General features: G+C 36.9%; 1 protein-coding gene across 4 annotated transcripts in view; it reads right to left on the reverse strand.

Annotated features, from left to right (window-relative positions):
- LOC103458587 (probable palmitoyltransferase ZDHHC14) overlaps positions 1-17,025 on the reverse strand; it is a 45,531-nt gene that overhangs the window by 23,311 nt on the left and 5,195 nt on the right. For all 4 annotated transcript variants that reach the window (XM_008399504.2, XM_008399503.2, XM_017302591.1 and 1 more), the window contains exon 3: positions 5,532-5,692. In XM_008399504.2, coding sequence (XP_008397726.1) covers positions 5,532-5,692 — 161 coding nt within the window. The remainder of the gene's footprint in view (positions 1-5,531; positions 5,693-17,025) is intronic.

A 17,025-nucleotide genomic window follows, 5' to 3' on the forward strand; every position in this document is an offset into this window, starting at 1 on the left:
TGGACAGGCATTAAACAGGACAGACCGGTGCTCAATAAAACACCACATAAATATGCTCACAGTTACCGAGAGGCTCATGTGATCTCATCATAAAGTCAATCATCTATTCTGACTGGAATATTTTACTAATTTATCACGCAAGGCTCAAAAGAACAGGATACAATCAGGTGACTCACCAAAATAAACTTTGACATCAATAAAATTTGTGATCTACACGTATTCGTTATATGGCAATTCAACTTGCCATATAACTCAAATCAACTCAGTGTTGGCTATTATACACTGCTCAAAAAAATAAAGGGAACACTTTAACATTTAAGTGAACACTGAAGTGTTCCCTTTATTTTTTTGAGCAGTATATTTTACCAACCCAATGAAATGGTTGCACCATGTCTGTAACAAAAATCTTCTTCATTATTGGACCAACGTAATATTTATTAGACGCAAGCCATAATATTAAAAATGAACACACTTGAAATACGTCATCCTGTACGTATTAAATAATTGAATCCATATTTTCTTGATATATGGATTCAAGAAAATCCATATATCAATAATTGAATCCATATTTTCTTGATATTTTACGTCATTGAAATTTCCAAGAAAAATTCTTGAAAAAAATACATGACATTTAGTTCTTACACACACAGATGACTCAAAGTCAATCACTTTAATGCATCTGTGCTGTGGTCTCAAAATTCCAGCCAGAGCAAATTCAAGATTTAGACCTACAAGGTTTTAAAATCCAACAAGCTTTTTACAGAGTCTCACTGCAACAGAAAAAAAAAGAAAAAAACTGCATCTAATACCATAAAACTGTCTATGCTCTCTGAAAAAAAGAGCAGAGAGGATATGGATTTAATATGTATTCAAGTTTGGCATTTGAAATAGTTTTACTACAAGAAAATGAAGCAAAACAAAAGACAAGTTTTAACAGGAGAATGATTTTTTAAAATTTGAAATGTTAAAATCTTGACTTGTTCCACCTGCAAATCAAATCCCACGTGTCAAGATCTATTTCCTCCGATGGCAACAGAAGAAAAAAAACAACTGTATTTGTGCTGGAAAATCAAAGGGAGGCTCTGACCATTTCAGAGCAAAGAAAGAAACAAGCGGTCTGATCCATCCTTCTCTCTGATTGCTGCTTCAGAGAGGATTTTGAATCTGGCATATGGAAGTTGAAATCACGCCAGCCTGTCTAGCTCTGACACATTGGGAAGCTAGACATGCATGGGCATCAAATGCAGTAGTGCAAGGGGAAACAGCATGTTTTTTTGTTGTTGTTTTTTTTAAACAAATATTAAACAATATTGGCCACATTTTTTTTGTGATCCTTAATTGCTGTGCACATTTTTTTCCTATTGCATTCAGTTCAGTGACAGGACAGAATCAAAAGACATGATGAATATATACTTAGCTATGCACTCTAACATGAAGCTGAGTGTTTGTCAGTCAGCAGAGATATCAAGTTTCCCATCTGGGGTATGGAACGTGAGAGACCTGAATGTCCCCGTACTGTTCACAGATTAGGCCCAACACCGCTTAGTCAACAGATCGATAAGATGTGTGCTGAACCTGAGCCTTGTGGCATTTTGTTTTGAAAACATTGTCATCTACTTACAGGGCAGGTCTATTCCACAATGACAGGAGGGTTACGGAGAACAAAATCTGCTCAATGCAGCGCAAAGACTAGCCGATAAGAACAGGATTCTGATTTGAAGATTAAAGATACAAATGCATCAACATCCAAACGCCTACGTAGAATTAAAATTTATACTAACACATATGGCCAAAACTGCTTTTGTTCTGCAGATCCTCAACATTCAAGGTGTATTTGGACACATTTTAAAGAAACCTGACAATGAATCCACACCGTTACACCCAAAGCAGCATGCAGACACCTGATGTTAAGAGAAAAAAGTAGGAATTGCGGGAGTTTATGGGCTACCGAAAGGCCAGAGGTGTGGTTAGAAATGTGAAACTAGTGCAAATGTGTTTAAAGGCTAGATAATGTCTTACATCTGGGAATACTTAGAATTTTATGTGCAAAATTAACATGTGGCTCATCTAACAGGCATGTTCACATGGCAGCACAATTCAACAGGCAAATCCCTGCATGCTAACAAAAACTAACACCAGTAGAAAAAGATGGTTAGGTTTTTTTTTTTCCAGACTTCTGAGGAAATATTAAAAGCTAATGGATGTCCACAATTAATAAGAAGTTGGAATCACAATTATTTCTTTATTAACATAACACTGAGAAGCATGGTTGAGAACAAAGATGGTTGAAGAATGGAAAGTGAATTCATATCATATAGTATAATAATATTTTGTGGCTCTAATTTCAGCACCAAAGCAATCATTAACACATACTTGTAGCAGCCAAACACATTTTTATAGAAATCTTAAAAATGAAAACTACTTTGCTAAAAAGCAAGACAAGAAATTTGGTTTAAAAAAAAAATATATATATATATATATATATATATATGACAGCTCTAGTTTAATTTCAGTTGCAGACAACAATACTCAAAGGAAAAGTAAAATACTCAACCAAAGGCCTTCAGATTTAAGCCAGAATATTTTTAATTCGTTTGTTATTTAAAAAAAAAATAAATAAATTTCACCATAAAATGGTACTTCTGCACACTAATGTCTCTGCCTCTGCTACAGGTTTTCGGTACTCTAACTTTCCTCCAAAGGCTTTTAAGTCTCCTAATGAGATTAATTAAGCTAGCCCAGAGTTTGTTTAATGAGGCCCTAATGGCCTTAAGCACAGAAGAGGACGATGGCTGAGAAAAGTTTCACATTCCAAGCAAAGCTATACAATTACACAGAACACTTTAAGTCAGCTAAACTAGGGGGCTAAGCTGTGATAATCCATTTAGCTAGTGGGCAGCAGGGCACCTACAGATCCTTGAGAGTTGGTCACTAAACCAGCACTGGTGTTTGAATCATGACTTCCCTGGTAAAGTCAGAGAAGCAGAAAATGTAAAGGAAAAACAGGAGAAAAAAAAGCACACTGGGAGTCACTGATACTGAATACATGTTTTGCAATGATGACATAGTCACTAACGTCTTACAAAGCATTTTAGCAAACCACAATAAATCCTAGAAATGAAGTCAACGGGCGGATGGATTCTTGCTTGTACTGACAACAAATGTTGACCCTCTTGTTAACTTACTGTGAAGGAACTTTCCCGCAGCTAATAATCAAAAGGATATTTACTATCTTTAACAGTCAAGAAACTAACCTCTAAGGATGACGTCCCTTTGTGCTTTACACATTGTTCTTTTTCTGGCCCTCAAATCTTCCTGACATCACCTTAAGCCAAGGCAACATCCATTTTAGATGAGCCATCATTATTATCTGCTTCTGTATATTTATAAAGCAGTACATTTAGCTCTGTGATTTTTTATCGTGTGCAACTAGTAGAAAAAAAAATTGTTTCCTGATTAGGTCACTGCTTTGTCTTTTCCTGCAACATTTCATAAGATTGATCTCTAGATCATCCAATCCCATCTTACACGGCTTAGTTTAATGGCCAAGGAAAAAGGTTGAATTTGTGCCTGGTTAACTGTTCTGAGTAAATTCGGTCATTTGTTATGGATCATTAACCTGTCATAAGACCCGGTGACAACCCAATGGCAGCGTTTGTTCTTTAAAACCTTGAGCCATTTCAAATAGTCTGATGTCACGCAGTCTAAAGTTAGGAACCGGTCCATCAAAGAAGTTTCCAACTGCTCATTCTTTGTTTCACGCCACACCCACCTGGAGTGTTTATGGAAAATCTGCAGTCTAAGTTCAAGTCCCAGTGATCTTTATCAAACTCATCATTTTCATATTTGTGATGATTGAACAGAAAATTGTACCACTCCCACACAACTGGCACGTACACACTGTCTAATGGTTGTTATGAACACTGGGTGACCCCCACGATGCTGTTCTTTGCTTCACTTCTCCCATAATGAGCTATGAAGATTTTTATTACCTCTTTTCCCTTCCTGCTTACTGTGCAAGGTGGTAAAGTAAATACGGGCCCTCATCCAATCTAGTTTCCAGTGACTAAGTGATGGGCCTCCATGTCATGTCACCCATCTAGGACAAGAGAACAGAACGATGTTCTTAGAAATTAGGCTCAACTTCAGAAACAATCCTACAGCTGAACACATTTTAAAGGGCTTAATATGGGAGGTATTAATTGCACAAGGAAGATTATTCCATGTTATGAATTGTTTCCCAATATGGGATTTGTTTTCCAGACTGAACAAATTTACTAAAATTAAGTAATGAATTTTTCTGAAAATCCTCATAACTCCTGTTAATTCAGTTAGTTCAACATTAGTGCTTCCTAATGCACCAATAAGTTTTACTTGTGCCAACATATATTAGATAAGGTATTTATCAAATGGCAATTTATGACCAAGTAATCCATCAGAAAAGGGTATTTGGAGAAGCTTTTTTTGAAATAAAAAGATCGGAGGCCATTTGTGCAGAGCAGTTCAGTGCAGTGCCAATAATTCATCCCAGCAAAGACAAAGAGAACCTTTAAAGTCAATTGAAGCCCCTATTTCTTTGGCTGTGCAGATTTACTAAGGACACCTCCTCCAGTTAATGTGTCAGGGAGGCAGTAAACACCCACACAAAAGCTGAATCCAGCTACACATGGAACATTTTCTCAGATAGGGGAGATGAGACGGATGGGAGCTGTGTAAACAGGACATGCACAAAAGAACATACAAAGGAGAATCACTAAAAGATCCCAAATCCTTCATCTGATGCCGAACAGTCGACACACAGTCACACGGTTGCGAACGGGGTTTGTTTTCACATACACCTTTCATACAGACCACCTGGGGGACACCCCTCCTGCTTCAGTATACGTCCCTACTCACCAGGGTTCCCCCTGCTTCCCTGCAATCCTTGGTTTTGTTTTTATGTAGCAGTCACAGAGAGAGCGTCACTTTCTACACACAGCCTCCTCTGTGGAAAACAATGTCACAATTTCCATCCAAGAGTCATTTAGCCGTTTGCCAGTCTTGTTTTTCTAGGAGATTTTTGGTGAGGAACCGTACAAATGTACATAATTTCTCATCACATCTGACGAATGTTCCTCAAAACATTTTTTGTGTCTCCTGCTGCAAGATGGTGGAAGCAGAATAGTTGAATGGAAATATCAATATTGCTGTCCGAGCCCATTTCGACATAAAACACAGCAGCAAACTTCTGACCAGTATCGCAACCCTTTGCACAGAGAGCAAAGTGTTACTCTGGTTCAAACTCTACTCTATGGAGTAGAGATTGGTAGGCGGATGCTTCTCTTGGAACAAAATGACAATTTTCATCACGCGTTTACACTGAGAGCTTATTTCAGCACTTTGGAGTAAGTATGTAGGACCTCAATACATTTGTGGCACTATATACTGGCACAAAAGCAATAAAAAAACAAGGAGAGAAACCCCAAAGTGAAGATCTTAAAATAGACTCTGTTCTTCTATAAAAAAAAAATGATTGAAATGAAATCTATTACCTATTTGTCTCTCCAAATCCGCTGCCTCGTCAGGGGTGGCCCTAGGCAGGACGCCGGGGTCACTGAAGCTGGTTCTCAATAGAGTCCCCAGTACAAACAAAAACAGAGCTCCTCCTAGGACTGGGATGATGGGGGTCAGCTGCTGTGCCAGGAACGGACAACTGGTGAAATAAAAACAGATGATGAAGAAAGAGCAGTGACAAGGCATAAGCAGAAATTCTGATAGACTAAAAGAAAAGCTAAAAGTTGAAGTTTTATGTTCCAGCACATCAAAACTTTATTTACCCCCATTTCAACATTAGCACAAAAGACAACACTTGGAAATTACTGAGGAATGTATTTAGGTTTAGGAAAATAATATTCTTGCTCAACAACTAAATGAAAATAACCACAAAACAGAGTGGTCATTATATATATATATANACTGTACAAGGAAACATGGATAAACAGTTGAATTTTGAAGATTTATTTCTTTTTCCTACTTTCACAATTACGTTCCACCCTATGTTCATCCATCACATAAAATACCTCCCAAAAGCAAAATTAAAAAGTTATGACTTTTTTTAAATACACTGCAGCTGGTTAGGGCACAAATCACATTAAGTACCACAGGGATGGGCCTAGGGCACGCTATTCTTTTTGTTTACAAGTTTCTGGTATTTTATTAAATTGATGCTGTCTTTTTCCCATGATGCATTACAGGTTTCTAATGGATACAACATAAATATCAAATTTTTCTCAAAAACATTGAACATTTGTTCTGATGAAACTGACAAAAGAATTTTTAGGTTTCCTGTGCTGACTGCTAATGATTGCTAAAGACAGGCGTCAGCTCCCTCCACCTAAGGAACGAACTGTCCCAATACTGGTTCATCAAGTTTTGCAGAGATTAATTACTTAGTGATCCATCTAAACTCGAGGCATACCTTACAGCAACAACGCTAACATAAAACCACACTGAATACAAAAGTATTTCAACACCTGTTTTCCAAGCCAGTAAAATATGGAAGAGAATGAATCATTTATGAATCACACCTAAATGTGAAGTTGGTCAGCAAAATGTTTTTAGAGTTGTTTAAAAAAAACAACTGAAAATATAATTCTAACATCTCTATAAACATTGACCTGTAGAAACCTGAGTGGAAAGATGCAATCCAGCTGCTCTCTACAAATTAAGTGACATTGACCTAAGGGGAAAAAAATGTCTGGGACATCAGCAGGGGGAAGCAGGCAGGGCAACACAGTTCAGCAAAAACATTGTTTTAGGTTTTTAAAAAAAGGCAATTTTTTGTGTCATTTCTAAGCTTTTGGTTGCATTTGCTCAAACAGCCTCCACCTCTGATTTGGTGGTTTGGCATCATGATTTTTTTAAATCAAGGTACTGAAACCAGACATTGCTCCCCATTTTGAGATGCATGAGTGCCTCATAACGTCTGATGAAATGGCTTTAAACATTAAGATTTACAACCCAGTTATTTGTATAGGCGAAAAAATTTTAATAAAAAGGCATTCAATGTGATAACCTGGAAAACTGTGGCTAATATTCACTTTTCTTTCTATTTTCCGTCAGAGGAAAACCCTGAGCCATATATGTAAAACTTTTTCAAACTTATTTTTAACAGGAGTAAAGCCAAAATATAAGCACAGATATAATCTGTACTGATTTATGGCATGACATTATGTTTGTAAAAACAAAAGCCGCTGATCCACTGATCCCAAATCTGTTTGGCGGCATCATTAACAGAGTCCTCGCATGTCTGTGTTACAACATCAGCTCAGGCCACAGTAGATGAAAAGCCAAACACTGTGGGAGGTTGTGGCAACTCCTTGCAAAAAACGATCTGAAAATCTGATCTGAAAAAATTCAAAGTGTAATCAGCAAAACAGACAATGCAGATCAGCGATGAGTGCAACAATAGATATAAAAGCAACTGCTACTTCAACAACTAGCTTACAGTAAATAGAACATAGCTAAATAGCAAACCTTCTTCTTAAGTAATCTTAAGTAATGGTTTTAAAGTTTTAGCTAAAATGTATACTCGTTCGTCTGTTGTAATAATACCACATATTTTCCTGCAAAGTTCTGGCATTTATCCGGCTGTCTGCAACTCCGCTTAAAAATCAACTGAAGCTCAAATTTAGAAGCTTCAAAAGCGTAAATTAATTTGCACCAAAAGTGAGTTTGAAATACTCCTGCAATAGGTCGTGATTCAGTTTGCCTTGATTACAAGGAGGATGAAAATAAACGTGTCTCTAAATCTAATCAGAAACGCAAACACAAAAACTACGACAGATAAACAGAAGACACTTCAGCTTCGGAAAAGCATTAGCATCTCAATGGAGACTTCAGAAACGTCTATTTATGAGAGAATTCAGCATATGCCGTCGCTGACATTCCCCTCTTAAATGGAGACTCAGATTTCTACAAAATAATTAAAAAAAAAACTTTTGAAAAAAATTGCTCATCAAACCAAGTTATATTTTTATTTACCTTGACAGTGTAGATGTATTGTTCAGTCTAACTGAGCTCTATGTCTGTCTGGAGTCACACAAGGTTGTGCCCGACTTCCTTCAACAAAACTTAACTAACTTTATAACAGAGTACATACTGATTCAGAACTTTGTAGGTTGTTCAAAGCTTATCCATCAACAGGAATAGTGTACAAAGCAGCTAATTAAGCTAGCATTGATAATCAGTGGCAATTTCTCCAGGTGGCCCTTGCAATTTTTAAAAAATGAACTCCTAGCTCTGCTTAGTTTCCTGATGTTTTCATTAGGATTTGCTCTGTGAGAGACCATTTGTTCACATGTTGGTCCAGAAGTTATGAAAATAATTATTTACAAAGTACAGCGGATTGTAGAAATAAGGTGGACTGTGTCAGAAGCTGTGTTTTTCCTGAATGCCTTTTCAAAGCATAAGCGTTGCTTTTGTGATTCTGCTGTTGGGTTTTCTTTCAACAGATACCAAAGGTAAAGAGGGCCCAGTCCACTTTGAGACTGTCTCAATGTGAAAAGCAGGATTTACTTGTAAGTCAAGATGGCAGGATCCTGTTCTTAGGAACAAGTGTCACAAGAGATTCAGTGGCTACAACACTGCTTAAATGGGAACTACAGGAATCACCACTTTGTACAGTTCCTCTGAAAACACTCCTCCCCACCAAAGAGTCTGTGCAAACGATGACGAAAACAGGAAATCTAATGATCCAAAAAATGATCAACATAAAAACTTCAGTTGGACACTTTAGGGTTAGTCTTTACACACGCAATGAAATTAAGTGGTGACAAGTGAACATGACTAAAAGCAACACCTAGTTAAAAGTAGGAACTGTACCTTACTTGCACTTGTTTTTCTAATTAGCCGGCTGCCATTTACCATGGTTAATTTTGCATCATGGTATTGCATATTAAAAGGTGAAGAAACAAACAGCAGACTACTTTGCAAGACTGTTCTGCGTAAACCATCATTAAATTCAGAAGTATCTGTTGCAAAAGAAAACTTCAGTTACAAAATCTGTAGATTTTTTCAGCCAGTTACTGTTAGTTCCCTGCTGAACAAGGCACTAACTTTGATAAAACAAAATAAAGCAGAAGAAATTACCCACAAAAAGTGGTTGGCTAAACATTGGTTTTCTAAATTTAGACATGTTTTAGTTATTATTTCAAATATACACCTCACCTTACCGCAAAGTCCTACCCAATAATTCCCCAATATAACTTCTGAATTTTAAAATCTTAAATAGGACATTAGTAAAGGCTAAAATCTACAGCTTTTTTTTTACTGCCAGTAATCTGCAATTACAGTACAAAGCAAAAACATATTTTGAAAGTAACTCCACACATGGAAGGGAAAGCTTTTTAAAGACAACATAGATCATGGATAAAAGTCATGATTTGGCAAAAAAAATTACTGAATCCAGCATTGGAACTACAATTAATATTATATACTTTGTTGAAGAGATGTGGTGTTCAACCTCCTGTAAGGTAAAAATCCTGTCATACTTCAAAACCTATCCACTGACAGATTTAAAAGAAAGTGGGGGGGAAAAATACGCTACAAGCAACAGCATCTTTAAGAGCGACATCTCAACGAGTCGGATATCAGGAACATAATGAAAACGTGATCAAGTGTGGCATAAGGCGACATTTGACACAGATTAAACACCGAACCCACCTGGGAGAAAGGACATATCCATTAACCCCACGCCTCCTGTGAATCTAAAACAGGTATGTCTGTCTACACGCTGCAGGTATACAAAAACATGCCCAGTCAAGCCCCCTCAAATGAAACGTCTCCGACATTTGTCTTCATCTGTCGAGGAACAGCGGTAGTAAGAGTACTTCGACAGCTCCCGTTCCTGATAAGACTTTAAGAGAGCAGAAATGAACAAAGTCATATTGTCGTTTTTATTTGCTTCCAATCCACTTCTTATATTTACAGAGACTTTGGAGGCATCGTTGCCATAGAGACGGATGGCATGCAATGTCAGACATGGTAAGTTTCAAAAGGGGTTATGGTTACCCTGGAAACAGCCACATCAGTGAGTTGAAGCCTCATAGGAAAGAAGCAGCAGACTTTAACCAATTTTATTAGCCTGTCTTGTTGAAAGAAACGAAATATTTTAGTGAATAAACAAGGACGACATCTAATAAGGCCAAAACCAATGAATACAGACAGAGGCTGAAGTGAAGACTAAAACAGGACAAACCTAAGAGTTGAGAAGCTTTTTGCACTAATTTCACCAAGTCAGGGTTGCAGTGAAAGCTGCATCTTTAATGGTCACAGTCGTCACCGATACATCAGGTGAGGGAGAAATCAGTATTAGGGATGTGCAGATATGAAAATTTGTGCCGATATTAATATCTGATAATATTGTTGTTGTGGCCGATATCCGATATTGAGCTATGTATACATTTCACAACCCTCGCCATATTTTGGAGAGAAAGGCAAACCACATTGCTGACTTCACCACTGCTTTTCTGATTCAGCTAAACTCCCCACAATTCTGTGCTAGCTGCGTCACTGTCAGTCACATGAAAAAAATACCACATGACAGCAAATACCAAAATGGAAATAAATTTTGGTTAGTAATATTAGCCCAGTCGTATTTATCAGACCGATACCAGTATGTTAAAAAATGACCAACATCGACTGATACTGACGTCATTGCCAATCTCTTGTGCAATCCCACATAATTATCGCAGCTACATCTGAAAGTTGGTCCATTTAAGTGAAAAAATATATTCAGGACAGCGACAGTTAAAAATGTATTTTGGTATGATATGCAAAAGAAGGCTGTCTTTTCACCACAGAGTAGTCATTATATTGTTTTGTAATGGAAACATCATAATACTATTGTGGATGCAGACAAGGAAAGGTCATATATTGTCACTGGGAAACTTCCAGCTATTCCTACAGAATATAAGGACACCCACTTATTCAGTGTTGAGTATTTAGTTTTTTTTTATTTTTATGAGGAACGTGACTCCAAATTGTTTTGATTTGTTGTAGAGAACATATAAACTTTAAAAAAAACAAAAAAAAAAACAAATCCAGCTTGGGAACATGAAATAGGTGTAATTATACTTGACATGTTATTGGCAAGATTTTGCAAACCACCCAATTCAGGAATACACATTTGTGGATGTTAGCTTCTGTGGTAGCCTATTAAACTAGGCAGCTAGCAGCATTTTTAAAAGTATTTATTCGTAGGTTTCAGCTATTCATGCATGGCTGTGGTCACTAACCCACACGACCCTTCACTGCACTGGAGATTGGAAATATAGAAGTATTAGGGTAACCTCAAATGAAGAATAAACTTGAACCATTTTCCAAGTGTTTTCATCTCCCTAATGGAAAAAGCAATAAGTAAAAGATAAAAGTTAGGATGCAGCAACAGGACCACAAAACTCGAATGCCAAATGGAACAAGTTAAAATATGGTAAACTTTGCCAAGTCTGAAGAGCAAAAGTAATGCTTCACTTCAGTAAAATCTCACAAGATCACATGTTTTTGCTTTCCAATTGGTTAAACAACTTATTGAATATGCTTACAATGTAAACAATCATGACTCAAATATAATGTCATCAAGCTAGTCAAGACTCAGCTGGGAGTTAATCATTGAGGACTTTTGCCTGAGCTTTATTTAATCAAGTAAAACTTGCTTCACTGTGCACTGTTCCCAGTTTGTCCTCACAATGTCCTCCGAGATTAACAGATCTCTTTTTTTCTTATGGTAACTCTAAGAACAGCGATCCATTGATCTGTGAAAAACAAAATGTTTGTCATGCAAAGTTAACAGCTGCTATCTGAATCTGCAGTCAGTTTTCAGGGTGATTACTCGATAAGAAATGTCAACATTAACACTCAAAGGAACTTCAAATATGTTTAATGCCGTGTTAAAATACCTCTCTGGCCTTTCGGGTTACAGTATCATTAATCATCCGTGTTATACGGAAACAAAGGCTTTGTCTGCATGGGCTTTTATAACATTTTGATTGGGTTTGATAGCAGACAAGGGCAGAATATCAATCTCCTCATAGCCATAGGCCACCTCATTTGTCTGCAAAACAAGAGAACATGACAAGCTTTTGCAAACAATTGCATTTTTTGTTTTTACCCAAACTCCTCCACAGTTTCCAGAGATTTTCATCCAGATTTCAGACAGATGCCAATAGTGTACTGTGAAACATGTGTCACTCATGTTTTCCAGAGACCTACAAATTCTTGAGGTGTAACCATTCAGCCTCGGCCTTGCACTCAATCACCCCTGGAAGAAGGGACTGGATGTAGCTTGGAGGAGGGGGTTGACAAACAGAGTGCAGGACTGATTAAAGACTTGAAGCAAGCTGGAGAAAGAAATCACGCAATGCACCCACACACACACGCACACACAAAAAAAGCGAGAGGCCGGTAGAACTGGTCGTGGCATTGGAGTATCAGAAAAAGAAGTATGCTTATATTATATTATTCTACAATAATCTACATCTGCAAGTCTAACTTTTAAAGTTTCAAGTTTGATTACTCACTCAAAAGAACATCAACTTGTTTTTTTCCACCACATTCAACCACCCATCTGAAAAAGCATAAGGCAGTGAGACAAGATTTGGAGTGGCATTGTACTGGAGTGAGAGGAATGTTTTTTGTTTCCTTATGCCTAGCAATGGGTGTGACTGTTTGAGTTATGTGGACAAAGTCTGTTTCGCAACCATTTGCCTAACAACACTCAAAAGATGACTTATTGTCTTGATCACCCATGCAGCAAATCTTTTTTCCACTCATTCTTTCAGGGAATTTTCTACAAACACTCAACAATATCGAGGACAAGAAAAAGCAAAAAAAATTCAATTTTTTTAAGTGCATGTTTGCAAAGGCATATTGAGAGTAATTGTATTCATACAATACATTGGGTATTCATTAAACAGATTTTCTTTCATGCACTTTGGGGCATGTTTCAAAAGAGCTACACCTGAAAGTACTTTAAAGCATTTTTAACAACCCTCTTAATCAAAACTGAAGGCAGAGCCTATTTGTTTGGTTGAGAGAGTTACTGGGCAAATGTGAAATGTGGGCAGTTTTAGCTTCAACAGCCTCCAAAACATTTCAGCTGCATGGATTAGCCACAAGAGCAAACCTGTCAAACACATGGGAAAAAAACTAAGTACTCCATCCATATTTCAAGAACACTGTTGCACAAAGCTAATCGGTTCTGTTAAGAGTTTGATGTAAGTTAATGCTCATCAAAGCGCTGCTTATTTTAGCCTTTTTAATACATGTACCTGATGGGAATTATAACAGGATCACTATAACTCTGCATCTGTCAGGCAGATGAAAAGCAGAATAGACAGCTTCCCATAAATTAGGTTGAAGGGGAGCAAAAAAAAAAAAAAAAAAAAAGCTGACTTGCAGCAACATTTTTGTAAATGTTTTATGCAGCAGTCAAACATTTTGCTATAATGTAGTTAAAAAAATAAACAAACTAAAACCCCTCCCCCAAAAAACAGGATACCCTAAAAACTACTAATAAAGCCAGGCTTTTTTATGAATCTGTCACACAGACAAGATAAACGACTGATTTCTGCACCTTTTCTTGCACACCATGAGGATGCATTTCTTCCTGAATGAAGTGTGTCAGACAGCAGTCTTAAACAATGTTCAGTTCCCAACAGGCTCTATAAATAAGCGGCTGCAGTTTACTGGGGGCATTTAAAAAAAAGCCGTACAAATGTACACAACACTAAATGTAAACTTTAAAGCATTCCTGTACCATGTAGCTGCACAGATGTTTATAGAATGCACCGTGAAAACAATTTTCTGCTTTGTTCTTGAATATCAGATAAAAACAGCCTCAAACTGTTTTCAAATTATGATTTTATTTACTAAGGGAAAAGACAACTATCCAAAGCAACCTGGCCTGACATTAAAAAAAAAGATTATCCCATTTGTTCAATCATTATTTACCTGTAATTACCCTACTGCTTGAGTTCAGTTTCACTAGAAAATCCAAATCTAACGACTGCCAGACCTGTAAAACGAAGAAACCACTTGAACAGAGCACATCTGACAACATGAAATAGGACAAAAGATCTCAAAAGCAACACAGCCAAGAACTGATACTTGCTGAAATAATTGACATTTACTGGCCTGCAAAGTCTTACATAGAAAGGGAAGAAAGCTATAAGGTAGAAAAAAAATAAGTGTTGGTGTTCTACAACAACCAGCAGAGTAAAAAAATGAGCCAAGACTTCAACCCTTTAACTGTTTCTCACATGTCTTAACAAAATAGCTCAAGAGACATTAATTATTTTTCCAGTGATCAGAGAAAAGTGAGCCAAACTGGGTGGACGTTTCTTTTAGCAGGTAACAATACCAATATGATGGGGGCAGAATATGGAAAATAATCTTCTGAAACCTTAGCAGCTTCCGTTATAAATCTGTAATCAGTCTTTCACAGCAGATACTTTAGCAAGTTATCTGGACTGCACCAAGTTATGAACAAATAAGGCGGTTGGTATGTTTGCTTTTTGATTGATAATTCTCATGTTGAGGTAGCATAGTTTTCCTCGTCTTGAGAGAAAAAAAATCATCCACTGGCAAAGCTTCATTAGTCAGTGTGTATTTGGACTGATCAGATTGCTGGAGGCAGGACAAGCCCATATAGACAGACACAAGTATATTTAAAGCAAAGTTAATCAGTTTTATGGTCCTTAACATCTTAAGTGAAGACAATTAAGAACTTGTTTACCATTTTGCATGCAAAGCATTTAACTCTGTTTAATCCCTTAAGTGTCACCTCCAAGATGCCTACATGTTCGTTAATGGGTGACAGCTGAATGATTACCTTTGTTACCAGATAAAGGATTGTGTGCATTAAAAACCCTGATATTTTCGGCAAACTCCCAGCATTGAGGTGAAAATAATAATGCCACGCCAACTCTTAAGGAAAAAAAACTTGTATATGGTGATAGCACATACATAAGTGCAGAGAAACATGAAAACGATTAAGTCTGTTCAAAGTTGTGTGTATGTTTACCCTGTGTTCACCCTAAAAATAAAAAATGTGAATCACAGAGATGTGTTGTATTTACGTCTTCAGTTCATACGCAAAGAGTTTTGAAAGACTAATCCATATCCATCTTGCTTTGTCATTTTCTGCTTCCATTAAACTGCAAACAAAATCTCAATAAATTATGCGACTGAAAAGCAAGTGTAGACTGTGTCAAAACAAAACATAAAACATAATCTTTTGGAGTCATGCACAGATTTAAATGTGCTCTGGATCTTCTTTTGAACTTTGATATTGTTGATGTCTACGTTGTTGCCATCTTCTGACGTTAAATGTGCAGTTTTTTGATTTAAGTCCCAGACAGAGAAAAATGTAATTTATCCAGACTACAGCTGCCAGAGCCTAAATCATATTTGCTGCTCCATTCATGAATATGAATGTTGGATTGCCAAGCCAATCAACAGGAAACACTGTATATAGGTTGGATTTTTGACAAAATGTTTGCAAGAAACAAATGCACACACCAAAATGGTAAGTAAATACTGTCAGAGAACAGAGATGTTTAGAAATTCAGAATATGAAAGACAAGTTCCAACAAGTTAGTAGTGTTAAAAAAAACACATAAAAATTAGAAAAGGATCAGTTGCAAAACTCCTGCAGCATAGCATGATAAAAGTAAAAAAAAAAGTGACAGCACTACTCACCAAGTTCAAACACATTTTCCAGCTTTTCTTACTTATTCAGGCTTAAATTTGAAAAATAAGCTTGAATATTTTAACACAAAACCTGTACATAGATGGGTTTTACTATCTGCATGTCCTGCTAACAGTGAAAGCAAACTATACTCGAGTTGGTTTCCAATTTTGTAAGATGTTAAAGGGGCATTTCATGGTTCTTCTCTCCTTATTTGCCATCTGGAATGCCTCAAATCAACACCCTTCCAGATAACACTGATTAGGAAAAAACACTTTAACTGAACATATGATAATACTACACAGATTATTTGAAGCACGCCCTGTGTCCTTTGATGGCGTCGTTTTGTTCTGTTTGGATTCTAAAACAGACCTATTTTAAGAACAAAATGTCAATTTGAAAACCCTGATCTATAAAGCACTGCGGCTCTCAAAAGCATTGAAATTATCCTTTTTTGTGAGTTCTGTGTCAGAAACTGGCGGCGGGAGGGGTCAGAGTCTCTCCCCAACAGTCATGTGCCTTTGGCTTTCCAATTTTTCTCCTCATCTCTAGCCGAGATGAAAGACAAACTGTTAGGCACAAATAATAAGGAAGGCTGCACAATCCCAGTCCAATTAGTGAGATTCATAAGGTGGTTTTTCCCATTGGAAAAATAAAGAAAAAGCCACAATTATAGAAATAACGTTGTTGAGTCAGCAAAAGCAAAATACCGAGATCATTCACCAGGATGGTGTGAATTTGCAAACCAAGCTGAAAACATTCTTACACAAGGAGAAAAACCTTTGCTTACAAAAATAAAAATAATCATTGCAAACCCAAATCTGGTGTTGAATATCCATGAAGTAGATTAGTTGCTTCATATCCTGTGCAATTACTCTTACTCTTTTAGTCTTATCACATTTGGAAATTGCTTAATACTGATGTGAAAAAATACTCTGGTTGTAATTTTCAACAAAGCTTGTATATGAAATGATCCCTGTTCATAAAGAAGTATGAATCCACTGTTGAGGACTAGTATATTTCCTGTGGCAATATCTAATATAGCCATGAACAGCAACTTGTGTCTGCAGCCCTGATGGAACTTTACTTCAAATCACGCATGGAGTCTTTACCTTAAAGAGGGAAATAATAAATAATACATTTTTTAAAAAAGCTTCACACCCAACATATTTTTACTCAAATTACAACTAGTGATCAAGCATTCAGTTTTTCCAACCTGGAAAAATGCTCAAACTGTTATTCAGACACTGGCCTCAGTGAACTTTTATGACACATATGGGACAGAAAGCAACATGTGA

The sequence above is a fragment of the Poecilia reticulata genome, linkage group LG22, assembly GCF_000633615.1.
Source record: "Poecilia reticulata strain Guanapo linkage group LG22, Guppy_female_1.0+MT, whole genome shotgun sequence".
NCBI classification, from domain to species: domain Eukaryota; kingdom Metazoa; phylum Chordata; class Actinopteri; order Cyprinodontiformes; family Poeciliidae; genus Poecilia; species Poecilia reticulata.